Below are 24430 nucleotides of genomic sequence, written 5' to 3' on the forward strand. Positions count from 1 at the left end.
TGTAAATTTAGATCAATTAATTTTCTATGAGGAAAAAAGTGACCGAAAAGGCTAAATATTTCAAAAAGCTAAAGTTGCACCAATACCAAAAGTCATAGCACCCTTCTCCACAATAGTGTGAACGCTTCAGAAGTACTCACACAATTACGGTCATCTATCAGGTAACTTTCAACACTATGCATGGTTTTCACATATGAGCCAGAGGGAGGCATCTGTTGTGTAAACAGTATCTAGAAACCAACAAAGTCCATGCTCAATAATCCAGGTATACAATCCAACAATTTTCAATCAGGTCTAGAAACCTACAAATCACATGATCCTGTGTTAGGAACAATAGCTTCGTAAAACTTTGTGAAGGATCATTGGTTAGATATGTTGTACAAAATAAAAGGGGGCGTAATTGTACAAAATGTTGAGGAAAATCTGTATTCTCTGTCTTGCAGTTGTGTGTGTGTGCTTGCATGCAGCAAACAGCTTGTGGACAGTAGAACATGTGTAACACGTGCATGCCATGCAGGTTATGTCCACTCAGCACTGATACAGGCACTCACCGATAATGAATAATGACGGGGCATCAATAACTGCACATGTGCGACATATCTGACAGGACAGCTTTTAATAATGGCCACCGTCAGCAGAGACCAACAAACAGATGGGATGTAAGAGCTACACAGCAGACACAGAGCTGCACAGGAAAGGGTTGTAAAAGACGGATGGCTGACGATCAGGGAACTGCAAGTGAAAGAGGGACAAATAGATAATAAGAAGTGCGGAAAGAAGCCAGACTGAACATGGGTTAGAGGGATCAAGAGCTCATTCATTTATGCATTATCACACCCACTTAACCATAATATGATTTCAGGACGTTGGAGCCCATCCCAGGAGGCACCATATTTAGAAAGAAGCAAAGTAAACCACGTGAAGCATCCAGTCTAGTCTTACAGAAAAAGCTACATTTTTACTGTGCACTCTGCAGCTATTTTGAGATGGTTTGTGACCCCAAATTACAATAAAACAAGGAAAATTTCCAGTTGCAGACTCATTGATTTCTGATTATCTGCATCCGAGCATCCAGTTAGCTGTGCGGCTACAATTTGTGTGGCTAATTTAAAAAAAATGACAGCCTGATTATGTCTACTCAACTTGAAAATGTATATTCTAGATTGTGCACATTAATTTGTTGTCCACCTCTGCCAACATTGTCCCTGCCTTGGTCCACATTGTACCCACTTTGGCAATGTTTATAATTTAATCTAGTAAAACACACTTTAGAAATTAAGATAGGCTTATTTAAACTAGTTTTTCAATAAACATCATCACGTGTTAAATACAGCTATAGCACTCTTGATATGAGTTAGAAATGTCAGTAAGAAAGAAATTCACATGGTCGTTTATTTATTTTGTGTGGAAAAACACATTTGTTTCCAGAAATTTTCATTTCCAAATAAAGTCATGAGATTAGGTTAAAGTTGAGTTAACAACCATCACGGTTTTCTAGTCAACACACAGAAAGGAAGTACTTTGTAGATGAATTCTTCAGTCTTCTATTTTAAATCCATGTTCACGCACGCTTCCATCCATCCATTATATTTACCCACTTCTTCCTTTTCGGGTCACAGGTGCCCATATCCAGCAGCCAATGTACAAAAGGTGGGGGACACCCTGGACAGGTCACAAGTCCATCACAGGGACACATAGAGACAAATGAGACAAACAACACACCTAGGAACAATTTAGAGTTACCAATTATCCTAACATGCATGTTTTTTGTTTGTGGGAGGAAACCAGAGTACCCGGAGAAAACCCATGCATGAGCATGCAAACTCCCAAAAAAACTCTGGCTGGGATTCGATCCGGCAACTTTTTCACAAAGAAGCGACAGCACTACCAACTGCGCCTGTTCACACACACTTCAGAAGTAAATTAAACTTAGACAAAGTTTAACAAGACCACATCCATCCAAGGAATTTGTGACTTGTAGATAATTACATTGTAAATAAAAAGGCGGAACAAATGTCCCAGTTTCGCTGTAGTCTGCAGAACGTTACCCAGCTTCATAAAAAAAAATAAAACTAAAAGCAATTAAGACCTCTGCAGTTCATCACTGAAATTGAATTGTGTGAAATACAACCCAGTCATTATTAGCAGGCTGCTCTGCCGTTACTGGACTCTTGGATATATATACATATACAGCATATTACACATAATTGAAAAAAGCAGATGAAAATGGATAGCACAATTTTAATCAGGCAGCAGTTAAGCTCTGAGTTATGAGTCATGATAATAAAGAAGAAAAAAAAATGAAGTTACTAATAAAAGGTGCTTCCATTATTGTTTCATTCAAAACAATTTCTCATTATTCCAGATTACAAATGCACGACAACGAGGAAAAGTAATACCCTGTGCCTCTTTTCACAGTATACACTTGCAAAACATTTTTAATGAAGATAGTCGTTAAACATAGAGTACAATTCATGCACGTTTGAGTTTGCGTGTTTGAGATACGCAAGGGCAAGAAAAAAAATGGACTGAAAAGGAAATGATCAGAACAAATGACTGATGGATGGACAGTCAGAAGCACAAACGATAAAACCTCTGTCTTCCATCTTACTTAAAATGTAAATGGTTGTGTTGGGATTGGTTAGGGCCTCACTGCTAATGAGGCACATGTGGGTGATAGATGAAGCTTTAATTTTGAGAAGAAATTGAACTACAGGCCTGGGAATCATTAGTTAGTCAGTGTGACATGCTTCCCATCTATCTGTGCCTCCACAGCCTCCCTTTCAGCGCTTTTCGTCCATTCTGCCACCTTGGTTTACCATTACTCAGACACCATGTCCCAGCATGGTCGTTTATCAATCTGTTGCTTCTTCCCACCATCCCTCCATTTACCACGCTTTGCACTCCACAACTCATTTCAAAACTCCTCTTTGGACTTCTCATCCTTACCCTCATTCATCTTCTTCCTTTCAAACTTTTAACGACTTACTTACAGCATTAGTATTTTTCAGGACGAATACACATTTTAAACTTTGACAATTCCTTGTGGGGAAAAAAAGAGATGAATGAAAGTAACATTTCTTGAAAAGTAAAATCTATATCACCCGCTGCCTTGAATTCAAAAGTTTAAAACAAAACTTACATGATCTGTTCGTGTTTGAAGTATGTGTTTGGAATCACTCTCATCTACCAATACACCAATTTTTAGCTGTTAAAAAGACTGAGATTCAGCTATTTTTGTGTTGGCTAAGGATGATTGGCTATAATGGCTTTCTTTTATAATACATTAATGACTCCAAAAGTTAAACAGTTGTAGATGTACATTCAATAAATTCTTTAAAAATTTTATTGAAATCTTATTTTTGGTTTATGAGATATTTAGCTAGGAAATGGTACCTAATAAACACACAAACTGTAAGGTGATGGGAACTCTGCCTAAAACTACAACAAAGAGTAAAAGCCTCAAACCATCCCATACCGTACCATACCATACCATACCGTACCGTACCATACCATACTACCATACCATACCATACCATACCATACCATCCCATACCGTATCATACCATACCATACCATACCATACAATACTGTACCTTACCATACCATACCATGCCATACCATACCATACCATACCATACCATACCATACCATACCATACCATACTGTACCTTACCATACATACCATACCATACCATACTATACCTTACCATACCATACCATACCGTACCGTACCGTACCGTACCATACCATACCATACTGTACCTTACCATACCATACCATACCGTACCTTACCATACCATACCGTACCATACCATACCATACCGTACCATACTGTACCATACCATACCGTACCATACTGTACCATACCATGCCATACTGTCCCGTACTTTACCGTACCTTACTCTACCGTACCGTACCATACCATACTATTCTGTACCATCCCATCCCATCCCATACATACCATACTATACAATACCATAACAGGCATGTGGCTAAAATCGACCACATGTTGGGAGGCTGTGGCTGAGTGGCTAGAACAGTCATCCTCTAATGCAAAAGTTTGGGGTTCAAATTCAACAGCAGTCACATGCCGAAGTGTCCCTGGGCAAGACACTGAATTCCTCATAGCCTCTGATGTGTGTCCCATCGGTGTATGAATGTGATAAAGCACTGATTAGTCTCTTTAGAATGATTTGTTCAATTAGCTTTGTAGAGATCTAGTAGAGTGCTGTATGAATGGGTAAATGAGGACACAGATTGTAGTGTAAAGTGCTTTGAGTATCTTGATAAGATAGAAAGGTACTATATAAGTACAGACCATTTACCATACTATACCATACTGTACCGTATTATACCATATTTTCTGCTTATTTGTTAATAACCTGTCAACAGATTCAGAAGGAAGACCCAGCCATCACTTTCCTTAGAGTCACTCCTCCTGGGGAATCACAAGGCATTTCTAGGCCAGAAAGGATTTACAGTCCATCCAGCAAGTTCTGTTTCTGCCCCAGTGTCTCCTCCAATTGGGACGTTCATTTAAGAAAACCACCAGAAGGAGGTGCCTAGGAGGCATCCTAATCAATTGCCTGAACCACCTCAACTGCCTCCCTTTGATTTGGAGGAACAGCAGCTCTACTCTGTGCCTACTTCAGATGATGGAGCTCTTCACATTATCGCTAACACTGAGGACCACCACCCTACAGAGGAAACTCTTTTCAGCCACTTTTATTGAATACATGTAAACTTGAGCCTCATAAACTAAATTATGAAGCAAAACTTTAAATAGGATTGCTGGTGAATCAACATGCAACAGTTAAAAATAGAAAATAACTATTGACAAAAGAAAAATATATTAAAAAGACATAATCAGCCTTGTGATGGACTTGTAATCCACTTTTACCTGCATCAAAAAAAAAAAAAAAATATATATATATATATATATATATATATATATATATATATATATATATATATATATATATATATTTGTACCTGTTTGATTTGATCATGTAAACAATGCAAGACAAAAAGAACAATAGCATAAAAAATGAAAGAAAAAAATAAAATAAAAAGAATTCCAATCATTGTTTCGTCCGTAATTTACTCTTTATCCACTACGAAACATTTTTCAAGTGTTTCAATGATTATTTTCAGATGACAGCCACAATGCATATTTACTTTCAGCCCTCTGAAACAATAAAGATCTGCACACCTTGACAAAAAAAAAGTTTTTATTTTGTTTTACGCAATGAGCTCTTAGAAAATTCTGTGTATGTATGTATTAGAGCATTTAGTAACTCCAATTTAGAAACTTTCCAATTTGAATGAAACAATTAACTTTTTTTACAATAATTTCTGACAACTTCATTAATCTGTACAAAAATATACAGTAAATAAGGAATACAGTGCAAACATAAAAAGCATTATTTGATTATCCTTTTTACACATTAGAGAAAGCTAACATTTATATTTTGCATCTTATTGCATGAAACATTTTCCTCTCATCTTTAATTCTCAGTCATGTTTTCACCTTCAGCATCAACATTTTTCACCCTGCACTGAATGCTGCTTCATTCAGATGCTCTTTCTTTCTCCGCCCATTACTACACATTACAGTACCCCCCCACCATCTTGCCATAGTGACCCCTCCCACTCTTACACATTTATACACCTCTTTATCTCAATTTTCTCTTTATTTGACTCCGCAGCAGCATCACTCCTCACCATTTATGTCTCTGTGTTTTATATTCCTCCATTTATCTATTCTCCTCCCATAATTCAAAATATTAAAGTATTCTCTTCTTTACCTCATTCACACATTTTGTTCGAATAAATATCTTGTTGAATATTTTAGATTCAGACTTTCTTCTCGGTGAACCCATCCTCTCTCTTCCATCCCTTCCAATCTTGCACCCTCCTTCATTGTACCCACCTCTTCTTCTCTTTAATGTTACCCATGAGCCTGCAGCTGGTGAACGACTAGTTTAAACAGGCAGTCTGTATGCATGGGAGCTCTCTGAGCTGTACTCATGTTGTGTGTATTTATGCGATTACTTCTGGGCTGTGTGGCATAAACCGGTAACCTTTACAAATAATCATGTGATATGCTTGATTTCTACAAATCAGCTGTTTTCATACAACAACCACACTGTGTACGTCAAAGCTTCAGGTAAATTTGTTTCCAACATGTTTTATCTTTACAGTTTGTCTTCACTTGAGGTTTAAAGTAAATTCTTCAGGTGCTGCTTCCATCGTCAGCAAACACCCTGATCAGATCCTGAGTGGAGTATGACCCTGAATGTGAGCTCAGCAGCATGAAGGATGATGACACACAGACAGATGCAGGAACATTATGGGATGGAGGGCACTCTCACCTCAGAGGACAATCAGGAAAAGACTCAGACATATGTTGTTTTCAGTTTGTGCACATCCACACCAGATTACCAAGTGCTGTTTGTCTTCCACTGTGTCCAAGTTTGTGTTTGTATCGTCTCAATGGGTGTGTTTGCATTTTGACATTACAATCCATGACACTGGCAGTGATGGAGAAAAGAGAAAATGGGAAAAAAAATCAGTAAATAAGTAAATACATAAATTGTGGTTTGACTTGAGCCCGTTTTAAATTCAAATCTGGAAGGAAGCTGCTTTTTGTTGGATCTTTTAATGAAAATATTCCAGATTGAGTTCACTTTTATTTGCTCATTTGTGTGAACCTCCTCCCACACACACCCACACTCATGCAAACATGGTCAGAAAGAGCGAGGAGACTTCTGATATGTATCTTCCATCATTCAGACTCTGCTGAACCCATCAAACCCTGAAAAATGAATGTGTTTATTATTATGTGCTTATAGCTAGCTTGTGTTAAGGTTAATTTAAACCTATTGTTTGATGAATTTTGACTAATTTTCAGACATATATCAATAAGTATTAGTAGGTTTTTTTTTGCTCATGAGATATAAAGCAGGATGAAAAAGCTTTAATGTTACACATTTTATACGCATTGTGTTTTTATTGTAGAAAAATGGGAAAGATTAAATTCTAAAAGCAGCAAACTGTTATAAACCTGTTGCCCCAAAGCTGTGCTATTCAACAGTGCCATCTAGAGGCAGAAATAAGTATAACAATGAATACATCACAGCAGATATGTTCATTCAGTCAGGTGGTAACAGAACTTAACACGCATATCCATAAAGTTTCTTATTTATGCTCGCTGCTGAAGCAAAACGCAAACAATCATAGTTTTGCCTGTGTCTGTTTGTATCTCTTTGTTAGCAATGCTCATAAAATACTGGACAATTTTTTTATGAAATTTTCAGAAAAATATTTATTTGATTTACCTACAACTGATTAACTTTCAAGGTTTGTTTGATTCAAGATGGCTGCCACAGCCAGTTGATCCTAAAAGTGACAAAAATAGCCACAAGTCAGTCAATTTTACAGATACGTACCTAAATCTTAGTGCGGTAGTAGCCGAGACTGATCCTCAACACTTATTCTGAGCAGCAGATTCCAGAAGAGCTTTGATTAAAATGATGCCATCAACAGCTTGGAGTCAGTGCTGTCTGTTAGCAAAATATCTTACAAAACACCAAATGTTTTTTATGAAACGTTCAGACAAACGTCAGGTGTACATCTACAACTGATTTACTTGTAGAGCCAACCCAATTCAAGATGTTTGCCCCAACCAACAGAACCTAGAAAACTCATGAAGGGCTATAAGTCAGTCCGTTTTACTATTATTGTACTAAAGTTTGGTTTCAAGATGTCTGAATGTGACAACTTGCAATACTCTTTGAGATGTTGCATAACTTTTTTTTTTCTCATGGTTTAAGCAAAAATGTCTACAACTCCATCATTTCTCAACATAGCATTTAGTTCAAAACTCTAGCACGAAGCACTGCAGGTGACATGCATTCCTTCAAGGAATGCTAGGCCTTTAACTTGATTAGTGTTGATACTTTGGTTCAAAAAGAGAAAAGATATAAAGTAGGAAGTATGGCAAGACAGAAACCTTAATGTTCCTAAGTTTAAACAGTTGTGCTTGTCAACACATCGAAGCAGTTCAGAGTTCCTGAATAGGCGCTCTGTTTGCTCCCCTTCACTATATTAGTGCGGTATTGGCTATTTCCTGTTTTGTCGACAGGCGTCTTCACAGGTGAGCAGAGAAGCAGATGGTTGGGTCACCTCTGGGTGATGGTCTGTGACTGGCGTGATTGCTGTGTGGTCTCCGCCAGTTTGTTTGCCTCTTTCTATTCCGCCCTGATATTCCTCATTCACTCTCCATCAGCCTGTTTCCTCAGAGTTATTTTCTCCTCTCTCTCTGTTCCTCTAACTGCTGGTGCGTGATCTTAGAAAAAGATTGAGTTATTTTCTTAGTTATCTCATGTGGAGAATGTAGGGTCAACCATTAGAGCGAGGTTGCCAAGCAGGAAGAGGAGGGAGAGCACGTCTCGCTTTGTTTCAAGGTTCAAGAAGATGCAATCACTCGTGGATGAAAAAGAGCTGTCAGTTCCAGAGGTTGGAAAATGAAAGAAGCTCTGGATGTTGAAGAGCCAGGGAAAAGGGGAACTTTGCAAATGGAAATGCTTAACAATTGGAGAAGAAAAAAAAAAGTTTTTTTCTTTTCAGAGAGATTTTTAACACATTTTGGCATCTGCCAAACCCTTGAGAGGAAGCTGGCCTCAGCTGGAAAGTTTATCATGTCAAGTTACTAATGAACTGATAATTCTCAGAATAAAAAATGAGAACAAGGATGGAAAAGAAAGCACAGTTTCTGTTTTTACAGGGGCACCCGGCAAAGTCAATGCCCAGCAGCTTTTCCAATCCAAAAGAAATATGTGAAAAGCGCAGCATGGATAAAAAATAAATTAGATAAAAGAAGAAGAAGGAAAAAAAAAAGGGTTTTATTGAAAGTGGGTTTGTGTAAAGATGTTTGTTTCTCCACAAAGAGAGGTGATAATTGAAAGTGCTTAAATGTCTGTCACAAAAATTGAGAATTTTAAACATGCTGAGTTAAAATGTGTTGTGGTAGTAGATGAGAGTTATCCTCAACACATAAAATGTGACATGAAACGGTTAAAATGGCATCATGCGTAACAAGACGTCCAAGGTTTGACCAAAATGGCTAAAACTTCATTTCTTCTCATGCAGAGCAGCGGGCCAGATGCATTCCTTCAACAAATACGAAGCTTTTAATTTACAAAAGAACACATAACAGAACCACGCTGCTAACAGTACCGTGGTGCTAACGGGACCACGTTGCTAAAAGAACCTCACTGCTAACAGAACCACGCTGCTAACAGTACCGTGGTGCTAACGAGACCACGTTGCTAAAAGAACCTCCCTGCTAACAGAACCACGCTGCTAACAGTACCCTGGTGCTAACGGGACCACGTTGCTAAAAGAACCTCACTGCTAACAGAACCACGCTGCTAACAGTACCGTGGTGCTAACGAGACCACGTTGCTAAAAGAACCTCCCTGCTAACAGAACCACGCTGCTAACAGTACCGTGGCGCTAACGGGACCACGTTGCTAAAAGAACTTCACTGCTAACAGAACCACGCTGCTAACAGTACTGTGGCGCTAACGGGACCACGTTGCTAAAAGAACCTCACTGCTAACAGAACCAAGCTGCTAACAGAACCAAGCTGCTAATAGAACCACTCTGCTAATAGGACCATGCTGCTGTACATGTATTTCATTTTCACTTTTGGCACCTTGCTTTGTATTTTTGTTTGGCATTGGTGTTGGGTTTTTTTGGCGAGTTGAGATGGTTCTTCTCGCCCTGAGCATTTCATTGCATTGTTGACCTTGTGTTGATCTGCTTATGACCATTAAAACCTAAACCATTAGCAAATAGCAAATATATTTGTATAAATATATGTAATAAAAATGAATAAGACAGAGAAATCACATTTGACTTTCTAACCATAGATTGATGCACAGCCTTAAACTAAACACCCCCTTAAGGACCTTGAACACCTCATTATGGAAGAGGAGGAAGTTCTGAGGTTGTGTTACCGTACGGTTTTATTCACCCTCAGAGGTTAACAGTTAAAACATGACCTCCCAGCTGCCTGATATTTGTGTCTCCCATGTGTCCGATTCCTTCCTTCAGCTTTTCTCTTTGGCGTTTTGTGAACTCCCCCTTGGAGTTAGCCCATTTTTGACATTTCACACAGTTTTTACTCTCCCCCTGTCTCTCTCACCCACCCTGCAATCATGCAGTGCTCTGGCGATCATACTGTATGTCAAGCCAAGGCAGCTTTGTTAATGAACACCGGCTGCAATTATCAGAAGCTGCAGATGATGGCACCGTCCTCATTGATTCCCGATGACAGATTAAAAGCATGGCATAATTCTCATCGATCATCTGCGACCGCGCGTGAAATAAATGGCGGCATCTGCATCGATTGGCAATAAAAGAACGAGACAAAAATGTGTCACCCGTACCAAGTCGAGGAGCCCTTTCGCGTGATTCCGATCATAATTCGAATGTGTGTGACACCCAGACTTCACCATGAACGAGCAAAAACAAACTGAACTCAAACACCACAAAAACCAGTTTATAGGAGCAGGAGAGTATGTACTCGCAATGAGCCTAAAACAACAAATACATTTGTTCTTTTTGAGCTACAAAGTGATCCTTTGGGTTAAGCAGATATTTGACGTTTGTTGAATCCTAAAACATTTAATTTTCATGTTTCATATGTTTTTAAGCTCTATGATGTTTCCAGAATCACTTAAACTTCCTCATGCATCAGCATCTGCCTTGACGTGACAGGAAACTGAAACTTGGCTAAGTCCAGAGTTCAAATTAATTTTTACAGCTTAAGTTGCACAGAAGTAAAAAAAAAAAATCATTAACTGTGTGTTTATACTGAACTAACAAATGTAGGATTTGTTCAGCTGGCAGTAATTAATATTCTGAAGTGTTTTCACTGTTGAGAGGTTTCAGGAAACGTCACCAAGACGCACCTTCTATGTTTCTATACATACGGTCCTGTACAGTATTATCGTGTGAAAGTTTAGTTTAGTTTAGTTTGTTAATTATTTATTGAATATGTAAAAACAAACAAACAAAAAATACAGCATGAAGCATTCACACTATTGTGATTCAGTCATTCATTATTGTTTCACAGTTTTTGTGCTATTTCAACAAATCATATATCAAAATGTTCAGCTCTGTCAGGAGAAGGGTGCTTTGACTTTTGGTATTGGTGCAACTTTAGATTTGTGAAATATTTAGCCTTTTCTGCAGGTTTTTTTTTTCTCATAGAAAATGAATTGAGCCAATTTTACATCCTTCAGATCTCTAGATCTGTTTACAACATTTTACTGCTCCTTTCACATTTTGTTCTGGTTCAGCTTCTTTCGGCTTCCTTGTGCAATTTATTTATTTATTTTTTAAATCAGCTCGTTTCAGCTTCTTTCTGCTAACGACAACATTTTTGTGCTTCTTCTAACTTATTTCTGCTAATTTCAGTGTTCAGCTTATTTATGCAAGTTTCATCTTTTTCTGCTATTTCAGCTACTATTTAGCTGGTTTTATGCTAATTTAATTCCACATTTTTTTGCACTCATTTAAACCGTTTTACGCCTAATTCAGCAAAAAATGTGCTCCACTCCACTTCCTTCCAGTAATCTAAGATTCTTTCTGCCTTTTTAGCTACTTTTCAGCTGTTTCTTTTTTTGCTAAGTTAAGCTTTTTCAGATAATTTTCATATTTTTGTGCTCATTTCTGCTTCTTTAAGCCCAATTGGGCAAACATGTTATTTCTGTTTTCTTCAGCAGCTAATTTAAGCTTGTTCAATTTTTCAGCTACATTTTTAGCATTTTTAGCTAATTTCAGTTGTTTTCAGATAAATTAAAGTTTTGTGTGGTAAGTTCGACTACTTTCAGCATAATTAATTTCCATCCATCCATCCATTATCTTTACCCGCTTATTCCATTTTGGGTCACGGGGGTCGCTGGTGCCCATGTCCAGCAATCACTGTGCGAGGGGCGGGGTACACCCTGGACGGGTCGCAAGTCCATCACAGGGCCAAATAGAGACAAACGAGACAAACAACCATTCACTCTCTCACTCACACCTAGGGACAATTCAGAGTTACCAATCAGCCTAACATGCATGTTTTTGGTCTGTGGGAGGAAACTGGAGCACCCGGAGAAAACCCACGCATGCACGGAGAGAACATGCAAACTCCACCCAGAAAGGCCCCTGGACCGGGGTTTGAACCAAGGACCTTCTCGCTGAGAGGCAGCAGCTCTACCAGTTGCGCCACCGTGCTGCCCGCATAATTAATTTATTTATGCTAATTTCAGCTTGTTATGCTCCTTTCAGCTTTTTTCTGCAAGTTTCAGCTTGTTCTGCAATTTCAACTATTTAGCTCTTTTGATGCTAAATTGAGCTTTTCAGCTAATCCTTTTTTTTTTTAGCTCATTTCAATTCTTTCCACTTCCTTTTGGTAAGCTTCTTTCTGCACTTTCAGCTACTTTTCAGCTTTTTTGTGTGCTACTATCAGCTTTTATTTAGCTAATTTTCTAATTTTTGTGCTCATTTCTGCTTATTTAAACCTAATTCAGAAAATCTGTGTTCTTTCAGCTTTATGTTAATGTTATGTTAATTTAGGCTTGTTCTTCCATTTCAGCTAAGTTTCATCATGTTTTGTTTGAGCTAATGTCAGCTATTTTTCAGCAAGGTCTTCTGCAAAAAGTATTCACACTGCATTTTTGCAGGAAATGCAATTTCTCTACTTTATCCTTGTCATTAGATGTATGCAAAGAACCAAAATGTTGGACTAAGACTAAATGAAATGGGGGAACTGGTTTTCTAATTGTTTGGGCGGTACTGGAAGGCCCTAGAACAAATCTTTGAGCTTACAGAGATGGTTTTATTGGGGGGGGGGGGGGGGGGGGGGGGATCATTTAGTGGTTTGTGCACATTTATTATCTTCCTTGTCCTGTCTTTGTTTCTATCACATGTTCTTCACTCTCATCTTTATTTTAGGTTACAGATGTGCCATCTCCTCTTGGTCTAAACTTCACTATATTTTATTTATATGTCCCCACAGTTTTTTCCCCTCACTGCTACCTTGATGAGTCCTCAACCACACGTGCACACACAGAAATAGATGGATGAGCTGGAGATAACTGAAGCAGCCAGACTTCACTGTGAATTATAATCACCTCCAATCTGTGTCTCTGAATCCTTGCCCAGTTTTTCAGTTGTGTGTGTGTGTGTGTGTGTGTTTGTGTGTGTGTATGTAAGTCACATGCGAGCATCTTTCATGATCCTTGTGGATGTAAGTGATGGAGTTTGCTTCCTGAAGGGTTGTGTGTAAATGTGAGCACACCAGAGCTGCTGCTTGCTATTCGCTCGTCCTCCTCAGTGTTTGACCCGTCTTTCGTTTCTGTCAAAGTTTCATGTGTGTTGGGAAATAATTCTGCTCACATGCACACCCATACACAGGGTGAGCGGCCCATCACTCATCCTCACATAAGGTATTCAGCTGCACTACATCAATGTCATGTTGTCATTGACCGAGTGTGTGTGTGTGTGTGTGGGGGGGGGGGGGGGGGTAAATTCTGATGGTCCCAGTAGTGTATGAGGTAGCAGAGAGAGGAAAATAAATCTCTGATGGAAGAGAAAGCACAAATTTGTACGATAAAGTCCAGAAAGAGAACATGCACAGAGATACTATAACATCTAACGGTCAGAGTGAGATCTCTGAGGTGAAAATGGGTTTTATGACAGATACAGAAAGATTTATCCACCGTTTCATCAAGACTGATCAAAACGTTTCGAGCCAGATTTCAACAAGTGCATTCCTCGAAGTACTTCAGCTATGTTCAAGAAAATAAACAAAACAACAATAAAATATAAAGAAATAAATTTGTTCAGGGCATTATAGTGAAACAATCAGAATGCTAATTTGAAACTTAATCTTGAAACAAAACACAAACACACACAATATTAAACAAACAAACACAAAACACACACACACATAAACAAATAAATGAATGAATAAATAAATAAACAAACAAATAAAATAATTAACAAACAAATAAATAAACAAGTAAATGAATAAATGCTCAAATAAACAAATGAATAAACAAATAAATAAATAACCTACCTGCCAAACACTTTTTAAATCTGGACAGTTAATGATGAAGATGTGCAATATGAGAAATGAGGTTTAACAGTTTCGATAAAGGACAGATCTAAGTGTTGAGTCTTTGAGTTGCTGCAGAGCAAAAAATATGTATTTATTGTGAAATTCTGGGCCAATTCTGATACACATGTTAAAAACATCAAAATAACTCATGGTCAATAACTAAAGCACATGGATGAGAGCAAAATCACAAACATTAATATTAAAACAAACCAGTTTTAAAGTTTGTTGTCCTTTTATATCCAAGAACCTAAATATATGTATACAGAACGAAACATAAGAACGTTCAAGTTTGTTAAACTCTTGCCGACTTCATTCATGTTAAGGCTTTACATGATCCAATCGATGTTTATTAAAAATGAAGAACAGCTTCAGAGTAAAGTCAATGTGGCAGATTTATTCCAGCCACTGCCATCAATAAGTTTTTCTTTTTTGCTGATTGGCTGATGAACGTCAACCAGGCTGATTGTAAAAATGTTAAGTGATCCATAATTTGTAACGTGTCTCTCATTCCTCACTAATCCAGTACTTTATATATTTGAAGTATTTACCCTCTGTATGCGGCACTTCTTATATTCTCTCTCATTCACCAAAAAAACATATGGGGGCAGTGCAGGAGACAGCAGCTTGCTCAGTGGCACTTTGGTAGTGAAGTTGGACAAACGGATGTGATGAGAGAAGCAGGTTTGGTAAGAAATGATGTCTTTACACACAACTCAAAGAGAATGAGTTCAGGTTAAAAATGAGACGATGCTGCCATCTTTAGTGGAGAACATGAACGACATTTACTGAAAACTTTAAAAAAAATTTGCTGACCTTTAAAAATAATCAAAAGTTTGAGAAAAATCAATTTTGGCATGTATATAATAAACGCTACTATTTATTCTATTAGGCACTAGATACCTATTTTTTTTATTATACTTTTATTGTTTTTTTTTTCTTGCAAGTTTGAGATAATGTACTTAAATCAATTTGATATTTTTAATTCTAAAGAGATCTTAGAAACAAGTCATGTTTGGTTTGAGTTTGTGTTGTGCAGTAATGAAGCTGTAAATCTCTGCCTGCATCCCTTCATTCTGCACCATCATCGCTGAAAAAAACATGCCATTCATTCGTGAACTGTCCCCTGTGTTTGTGTGTTGTTGTCCCGTTTCTGTTCACGTGGATAATTGGCAGACAGCTCTCACCGAGGCCAGGAGGGGCTGTTTTCCAGGCCAGGACGGAGGAAAGGACAAAACAAGTTAGGATGTGGCCAAGATTTCTACTCCTGGACATTTAAAAATATGATCGTTTCTATTTGGAAATATTTAATTACCCAAGGATTCTGGGAGATTTTGTTGGTATTTTTTACCAGAAGCAGAACTGTTTGGTATTTTGAAGGGACAAAGATCCACCTTGAACAACTTTGGTTGAGTGGAAATGGGGACTAATTTGTCTGTCTGTTGCTGTCACTGCTTTCCAAAGCACAACAAAGAGGAGAAGAAGGCTATTTTACGGTAAGAGAAACTTTAATGAGCACAATTGTTCTACTCTTGACTTTCTGTTTATAGGAAGGCAGCCCCCTATTATTATCCACCTGAAAAGGGTCTCACTCTTCTATCAACTTTAATGCGGCCCGAACTTCAATGTGTTCCCCCACATATTATATATATCTAAACAACCGGCTCAGCACCGTGATGTGTACTATTACTTTTATTGGCCTTGCGAGTTACCATGGCGACATAATTTGCAAACAAACATGTCATTTTTCTTATAGAAAAACACTCACGGTAACGTTTAACAGCCTTTAACTGCCACAGTCAAGTCACATGACACAGGGTGAAGTGATCTCTGAACAAAACACTCGTTAATTTTTGGAGCCATTTTGATTCAAGATGGCTGCCACAGCTACTTCTGAAAATTCATAATTGACTATAACTCGGTGATTCTTTGAGATATTGAGCTGAAATTTGGTATAGCCGTATAGCTGAGAGTGTTGTACATTCCGAATGTAAATTAAAAAGCCAAGATGGCCGCCTTAGCTAAAAGGGGAAAAAAATATGATAACGGCTATTTTAAAAGATACTGAGCTGAAATTCGGTGAGGTTATAGCTGAGAACGCTTCCCATCACATACTGAATACAAATAAAAAATTCCAAGATGACCACCATAGTTTAAAAGAAAAAAATGGCTATAACTTTAAATATTTTTGCCATATGCTGAAATTTGTTATGGTGGTAGCTGAGAGCGAACCCCAATATACGTATATATATATAAACCAGTTTATGTTGCTCGTTGTTGTTTTTATCTCCCAAGTATGCATAGCACTGCATCCTCACAACAACCTGAGCTTTTGTCCAGCGAGACCAGTGGCAGTGACACAGATGAGGACCTGTTTGGACCTCCGCCTTCAGAAAGGAGCCTGTGGAAGAACCACAGGAGTCTGAGCAGAACTGCAGATCTGTGTGCCAGCTCAAACAGACCCGATGAGTCCTCTGTCAGACGTGGATCAGACAGAGAGCTGCAGGCTTTCATCAGCATGAGAGACCAGGCTGATCAGGCTACAGAGGTAACAGACAAAATGTTGATGGGCACAAGAATGGAACAATGATAACAAGAATGGAACAATGATAACAAGAATGGAACAATGACAACAAACCTGTGTATTAAAATTAGTTTTTACTTTGTCAGAGAGAAAAAGACTTGTTGATAGTGATAATATGTTTCATTGTTTCAAAAAGCTGCAAATGGAAAATTAATCACAGGAATTCAAAAATTCACCTTCTGCTAATCAAGTTGTTGTTTTTTTACTTGGATCTAAGCAGCTTTTTACAAATCCTTTTGACAATCTGAAAAAATCATTAACCACCAATATGACATCATCCATTATCTTCACCCGCTTCTTCCTTAGTCACATTTATTGTAATATATAGCAAAATAAATGTACTGTAGTCCCTCGCTACTTCATGGTTTGTTTTTTCGCGAACTTGCTGTATTGCGTTTTTTTTTTAAATAAGATTGGACATGACAAACAAATGGCTAACTGATCGATGAGCCATACGGTCAGCATTTAATTTTTATTTCAAACAAATTATTTAAAATTATTTAGCACCTGCTGCATATTTGTGCAGCCCAGAGCTGCAGAAAAAGTGTCCTCCTGCACATCTGTGCAGCCGCCCACACTGCAGGATTAACTGCTGATCAGCTATTCTTGTGTAGAGCGAAGAAGTGGGCGTGGCCAAGAACACTTGCAGGTGGCAAAGAGCAGACGAGACAGGGAGCTGAAATCATCTGTGCTCTTTTACAGAGTTTAAAGTTTAGAAACATTGTTTAGAATGTTGCAAGAGTGTGGGAAGGGTTTAAAACACCATATATATATATATATATATACACACACTAAAATAAACTACTACTTACTACTTGTATTATTATTCATACTTTACGGTTTTTCACTTATCGTGGGGCTTCAGGGTACGGATCCACCACGATAAACGATAAACTGTACAGCAAAATAAATTTACACCTGGAAAATTGATTTCAGGTGTGTTTTGTTTACTTTTTACTCTTGTTTGTACTTTGTACTTATACTGCAGCCAGCCTGCAGGGGGCACTCATGCCATTTTGGCTTCAACTTCAGCATTATGTCCTTCTATCTATCGTTGACATTGTGTGAATATAAGGAATATGTTTGACATTTTGAAATGAGGTTTTGTGTAATTTTATGAAAAAAATCGCCTGTTGTAGAATATTTTTGAACAACTTCCATGATGGTATTGATGAGCTAACCGCTAATCTGACTGGAACTGAGACCAGTGTGAATTACTGCCATCTTAAAGCAACTCCAGCCTTAAAAAAAAAAAAAAAAAGACAAATCACAGTGGCTGATACAAACACTGTTTTATAAACCTTTACATTTGTGTTACCGGTACTTGTAGGAAAATCTGGGTCTGGTTCTGATTTGTTCAACTGGAGTTCTTCAATTCAATCATCCAATCAAAGCAAATGGCACACCGGTGATTCTCAAAGAACTCTTTGATTCTCTTTCAGGTTGAGTCACATGAATAAATGACCTTGACCTATGTTTGATGAAAACTCAATATATGTACAGTCAAACGATTTCATTAACGGACACTGATGCAGTTTTAAAAGAACAGCAAAGAAAGCTAACCTTGTAGATGAACTTAGGTGACATCACTAAAAAAGTTAAAGACTCACAAAGAGATTTCTTGTCCAAAATCAATCAAAGTTGAAGACTTGACATTTGCTTCTGTATGACAAATTATTTTGGTATTTATACACTTTAGCTATATTTTTTCTAGTGTCTTAAAAAGTGCAACAAAAACACCTTCAGGATCAAAGTGACTCACATGGAGACTGTAAAACTGATCGAAGCACCAACTTGGAGACAATAATATATTTTCTTTTTCATCCGTGTTGTCTGGTTCTTTCCCACCACACCTTTTAGGAAAGTCAAATCTCCATTTCTTTTGACACTGGGAGAAATAAATTATATGTGTAACATCTACTTATTACTAAAGAGCTGTGAATGATGGGTGCTCATACATTAAAATATGATGCATGCTCAATAATCCAGGTTGAAAAATCTAAAAAAAGTTAAGTCTGGTCCTCTGGACGGGTTAAAAAAAATTTAAAAAAGTAGAAAGTTTCGTCTTTCATCCGAAATTCAAACTGAAGAAGTCTTTAGGATGAAATAAGAAACATTTCTACAATTTTTTTTTTTTAACCTGTCCAGAGGACTACATTTAATTTTTTTTAGATATCCTAACAAATGCACTCATTTCTATGGAGTTTGTTCAAGTTGGGTGAGAACAAAGTGTTTGGAGCGCTGGTGCTGAGCTTCACTTACATACACGGCATTTATTTCTTTAATGGTAATGGACTGTACTTATATAGCAACGTTCTATTTTACTGAGATACTCAAAGCACTTTACGCTGCAATCTGTGCCCTCATTTACACATTAATACAGCACTCTACTAGATCTGTACAAAGACTAATCAGTGCTTTATCATATTCATACACCTATGCAACACACATCGGAGGCAATGAGGGGTTCAGTGTCTTGCCCAGGGACACTTTAGCATGTGACTGCTGGTGGAATTGAACCCCCCAACTCTTGCATTGGAGGACGACTGCTCCAACCACTCAGCCACAGCCGCCCCAATTTACTAATTGAAAACAAGAGCAACTACTTCTTGTTGCTCCATTGTTCTCCAGGTGAACCACAGATAAAGCTGCAGAGATGCTGTTTTGAGGCAAGGTCAGTGAACAAGTCCAGGTTGATTCTGGCAGATCCTGATCACCCACTCCACGGTGAGTTCACGTTGCTCCCATCTGGAGCTCAGATGTACGACGAACAGACTGAAAAACTCACTCATCCCTGTAGCCACCAGGCTTCTCAATGAACAGGGATGATCTCTACTGTTATTTTGGTGTCTTGTGCTGACTGTGAAGCAAATTGTCCCACGGGGATAATAAAGATTCTTGAACTTGAACTTCCTCAGAATGTTGGGACTGCAGTTCAGTGACCGTCCACAGTGCAGCTCAGATATTTCACATTGTTCGTGAGAGTGCGAGTTAGGTGAACATGTGACTGTGTTGAGAATAGCTGCTTGCACAGCACACTGGGCACATTGTGTTAATAAAGGAATCCCTTAAAAAAGATGAGGGACAACCGGCTGCTGGCTGGGAAAATGAGCATTTACTGAAACATTGCCAGCATGTTGGGGGAGTGTCAACATGGGGCCTCACAGACTGGGGGGAGGCTCTGTAACATTCATTCAGTAAAATATCTGTTATGAAAAATGTAAAAGTATAATTATTGTGTAAAGTTACAGAGAGCCATGACGAAGAGCAAAAGCCTCCCAAAACTTGATGCCCCAAAATGTACAGTTTTTCCATCATTAATTAATTTTTTTTAATTTCTTTTGTCAAACTGTGAGAAAGAAAAAACCCTAATGGTTACATATGGAATAAAGTAAACTAAGCACAGATGTTGAAACATCTTGCGTCACTCTTGTTGTAACGATCCGATAGAGGTCTGAAACTTAATCCTTGTGTGGGTAAAGTTAAGTAAACTGGTTTATTAGACAATACAGTTGGCTTCTCAACAACATGAACTATCTGGAAACAATTTACCGTAAAGTTAGAGTGTTTTTTTTAGTGTGGGGCTACAGGTATAAATACAAACAAAAGGTTCTCAGAATTCAAGCTGCAGCAGGTTTGGGTCTCCATTTCTCTCCGTCGCCTCATTTCCAGAATTAAAACCTTTTTGAAAATGATTGTTTTGTGCCCTATGAGGTTAATATTGTGTTGGTTTATTTGTTAAAAAAGTCTCAAGAGCTATTACCGTATTTTTCGGACTATAAGGCGCACCAGATTATAAGGCTCACTGTTGATTTTTAAGAAAATTAAAGGATTTTAAGTGTGCCTTATAGTCCGAAAAATATGACATATATTAAGATGCACAACAAACGTACATTCATGTCACCTGTAAACTGTACTGACGTAGAAAATATTTTTATTTTTCAAAATGTCATTTGCATAATAAAATATTTGCAAATACAAGGTAACTGTAAATGTAAGACTTTTAACTTTCCTTCAAAAGGTCAGCATATCATCACAGTAGCAGACACTTCATAAAGAGGCACATAACTCAATATTAAATGCTGGTAACTCATTAAAACCAAAGATTTTCATTCAAATTTCTATCTCAACTTGTCTCTTGTCACATCGTGTTTGTCTGCAGGAATGGGAGAAGCTGAACTATGACATCCACACTTTGTGCTATGCCAGACGGGAGGTCAGACATCGATGGAAGAAGATCCTGCTGCAGCTGGGTGAGACGCTGAGCTTTCCAAACTGTTCAGCTGTGATTCTAAAGACACTACCTGTGATTCAACCACATTTTATAAGAATGTTGCAAGATTATTTTTTTAAATTTTTTATTATTTAGTTGTTAAATCTTGATTTTTTTTATTTTATTTTACATATAATTCACACCAAGCTAATTGTGTCTCTTAGGTCAGTTATATCTGTAAGATTTCAAATGTTGTGTTTTTTTCAAATGTTGTTGTGTATTCTAATTTATAGTTGTGGTTTAGTCCGCTTTAATCGAACTCTACTCCATTTGCCTAGAAAGTCTGGTTCGTTTGGAGATGTGCACTCGAACTCTGATGTGGACCAAAAAAGCGAACTCTGGATCGCCTAAATACCTAGGTCTTGGTTCGGTTGAAGTGAACTCTGGGGCGGTTCGAAGCAGTGTGAATGCAAGCGGACCAGAGACCGCTCCAAAGTCATGAATTGAACTACAGCGCAGGGAAAACAAACGTGCAATTTACGTACCTCAAATGGAGCCGTCTCAGTTGCCTTGTGTGAAAAAAAACATTCTCCATGGTCTCCTGCCTCGTCTTCCGCTCATGCTCATTGTTGAAAAATGACAAAACAGAAATCCTAAAAATGCTACAATTTGACGCCAATCCATTTTTGATTTTTGATTTTTCGGAAGAAGATCTTCTTCAGAAGTTTTTGTGTCATTTCCTTCAGTCGTTCTTGGTGCAGCGCCACCACAGGCGACGGGGGGAACAAGTTGGCTCGATTGACTCAGTGCAGTGTGAATGTGAACCACACCAGCTGAAATGTAAACAAATGTTCTGAATTTTGGTCCCCAACAGAACCGAGTCTACCAGACTATCAGCTGTGACACAATCCAACTTCAGGGTCACTGTACCAATGTATGAATGAAAATGAGATGTAAATCTTCTCTGGACTCAGGCTATGATTGAAGGCATCCAGAGAATTCCCCCAGGCTTTTAGGACCCTGGGGTTGACACCATCTGGACCAGCAGCCTTGTTCCATTAAGAGAGGGGAACCAGGTGGAATCTGATGTGTCCTGTTTCTGAGGTTGTAACTTATGTAGGAGGTAAAAGTGTGCAAAGGGATCTGAAGTTCCAGAAGTTGTAAGGTTTGTGTGACTGGTGAAGAGGATGCTGAGTTTCTTCAGCTCAATGACCTTGTCCATGCAGACTTCTTGTTTTTTTTTTTTACCCGCTTTCCCTAAACTTTTGTCATCTTTTGTCCTCTTCAGGTTACCAGTGCGAGGTGGACTCTTTGCTGTGTGTGAACAGACAGAGCCGGTTAGGTCCAGATCAAGAGCATCTTGGCAAAGCTACAGGACTGTTGAAACAGCTGCTGGACCACACGTCTCTGTTCCCGCCTGGGACACAACATCACAACAGATACCTCTATGTCATGGTACACAAACACACGCAACCTTTATTTATTTCTGTTTACTACAACATTTACGGCATTTAAATTGTGCATTCAATCTGCTTTGAAAATGGATGGCTTATTTGTGCAACACTTAAAACTTTAAAAAGGTGCAGAAATATAATTTATTCTATTAATGTGTTCTTTTCTCCTTTGCTATCAATTTACTGCTGCTCAAACTGGTTACATTTAAATTATTTCTTTGTAACGGGAACATAATACTTTGTCGAAAAATGTTAAAGTTAGGTTGTAACCAACTAGGATGTAAATAAAGTTTAATTTCAATTCTCTTTTAAATCTGGAAGCAATTTTTTTCTTTAATAAAAGGTCAGTTTTGTCTAAAATGTGTGATCTTGGACCGTGTTGTGATTGTTCTTTTCCCTCCATGTTCTCTTCAGGACCGTCTGGTTTCACTGGACAGTGCAGAGGAGTTCATCAGACTGGCCAAGAAGAAGTATCCAAAGAAAGAAGGCTGAGACACAAACAGGCAGGGATGAAAACTAAAGTGTCATCTGAACCAGTCTCTCTTTAAACCACTCTTACAACATTCCAGGATGATTTTATTTGTTAAAGCTCATTTTTAACAATGCTTTGCACTCTTTTACAACGTTGCCCTTCAGACTGAACCACTGTTTGTTCATCCTGTCTTTGTAACAGAATAAATACAAACATTTTTAATTGCATTATCTTTGTTGTAACAGTTTTAATCTAACCAGATGTGAAACACTCATGAACCTTTTAAATATTGGGTGATTTATAGAGAGCTTTCTTTGACTCATCACTGAAATCTATTTTTTTTGTTTGTTTTCTTTTTACTTAAAACTTAAATTGAACAGATGCGGGTAAATATGATGGATGGATAGATGATAGTACAGTATGAACATTACTGAACATGTAAAAACCTTTTTGTCCAATAGGTGGCAGCATAAGATTAGATTTTAGTGGCCCTAAACTTCATTGCCATAAAAGTCTCAAAGTTTTCTTCCATAAAGTTAAAAAGGAAGTTTTAGTGTGAATCTGTATTTTTTATGTCATATAAGACATACATACATAAGAACATAACATGCATATTGATGCAGATGTTCCATATGAAAAGAAAGTTCCCTTTCTGCCAGATTCAGGTCACCATGTCTCATCATGGCCTTTTACTATTTCTTCAAACACTGCCCGTAGTTAAAACCTAACTTGTGTAAATGCCTTTGGGATAATCCACAGTGCTCAGTTTGAGACAAACAAATGAAGCACTTTTCAAACAATTACAGTCATACTGGCTCACACTCAAGAAGAAAGTGAAGTCTGACCCAGATATTGTTCTTTTCAAGGCGTCCTTTCCCAAGTTTGGGAACCAGATGTGGAGCTAAAAGAGGGGAAGCATGGGGGTGGGGAGTGGGGAGCAGAACGAGAAGGAAAGATGTTGTGCTGCTGCACCTTTTTCTCATTAAACGTCTGTGTGTGTGTGTGTGTGGGGGGGGGGGGACTGCTGCCATCATTTATCAGACAGACCCATAAGTCTTCACACACAAATGAAATCATGTGCTGAACCTGATCTTTATTACTTGCAAGATTTAATTGTTTACTGAGAATTATCTCCTGATGCGTGCTCAATAATCCAGGTAGAAAACTCTAACAAAGTTAAGTCAGATCCTGTGGACGGATCAATAAAAATAAAGACAAATAGATCAATAAAAATGTATAATGTTGAAACGTTTTGTCTTTTATCCCAAAGTCTTCTTCAGTCTGAGGAGCTGCATTAAATTCAGTCTTATAAATAATCACTTCTCATGGTGGATCAACCAGATTATTGGTGACAACCAAAACTAGCTGTTCACATGATAAAGGAGGACCATCAGCCTAACGCCTGATTGTTAATACAGTACTCTGATGACCGCTTGTTATTCACAGAGGGCTGAGTCATACTAGCAATAAAAGCATTGCAAGAAGGTGATTTGGACATGGAGGCCTCCCTCCCTGTTTAATGATG

General features: G+C 38.1%; 1 protein-coding gene across 1 annotated transcript; it reads left to right on the plus strand.

The window, feature by feature from the left end:
* Positions 1-15569: 15569 nt before the first annotated feature.
* On the plus strand, positions 15570-22998 carry LOC119419037 (melanoregulin-like). The gene is made up of 5 exons (XM_037686336.1): positions 15570-15678; positions 16478-16730; positions 20929-21019; positions 22268-22434; positions 22848-22998. Exons 1-5 carry the CDS (start codon positions 15602-15604, stop codon positions 22923-22925), a joined length of 666 nt encoding a protein of 221 aa, XP_037542264.1. The 5' UTR covers positions 15570-15601; the 3' UTR covers positions 22926-22998.
* Positions 22999-24430: the final 1432 nt, after the last annotated feature.

This window comes from Nematolebias whitei, chromosome 13 (assembly GCF_014905685.2).
Source record: "Nematolebias whitei isolate Nwh7 chromosome 13, NemWhi1, whole genome shotgun sequence".
Taxonomy (NCBI): Eukaryota; Metazoa; Chordata; class Actinopteri; order Cyprinodontiformes; family Rivulidae; genus Nematolebias; species Nematolebias whitei.

Bases quoted from the DNA above. Each gene is read 5' to 3' on its own strand.
- LOC119419037 (XM_037686336.1), top strand. From the start codon at position 15,602: ATGGGGACTAATTTGTCTGTCTGTTGCTGTCACTGCTTTCCAAAGCAC. The intron at 21,020-22,267 runs GTGAGACGCTGA...TGTCCTCTTCAG, and splicing joins GAAGATCCTGCTGCAGCTGG to GTTACCAGTGCGAGGTGGAC. The intron at 22,435-22,847 runs GTACACAAACAC...TGTTCTCTTCAG, and splicing joins ACAGATACCTCTATGTCATG to GACCGTCTGGTTTCACTGGA.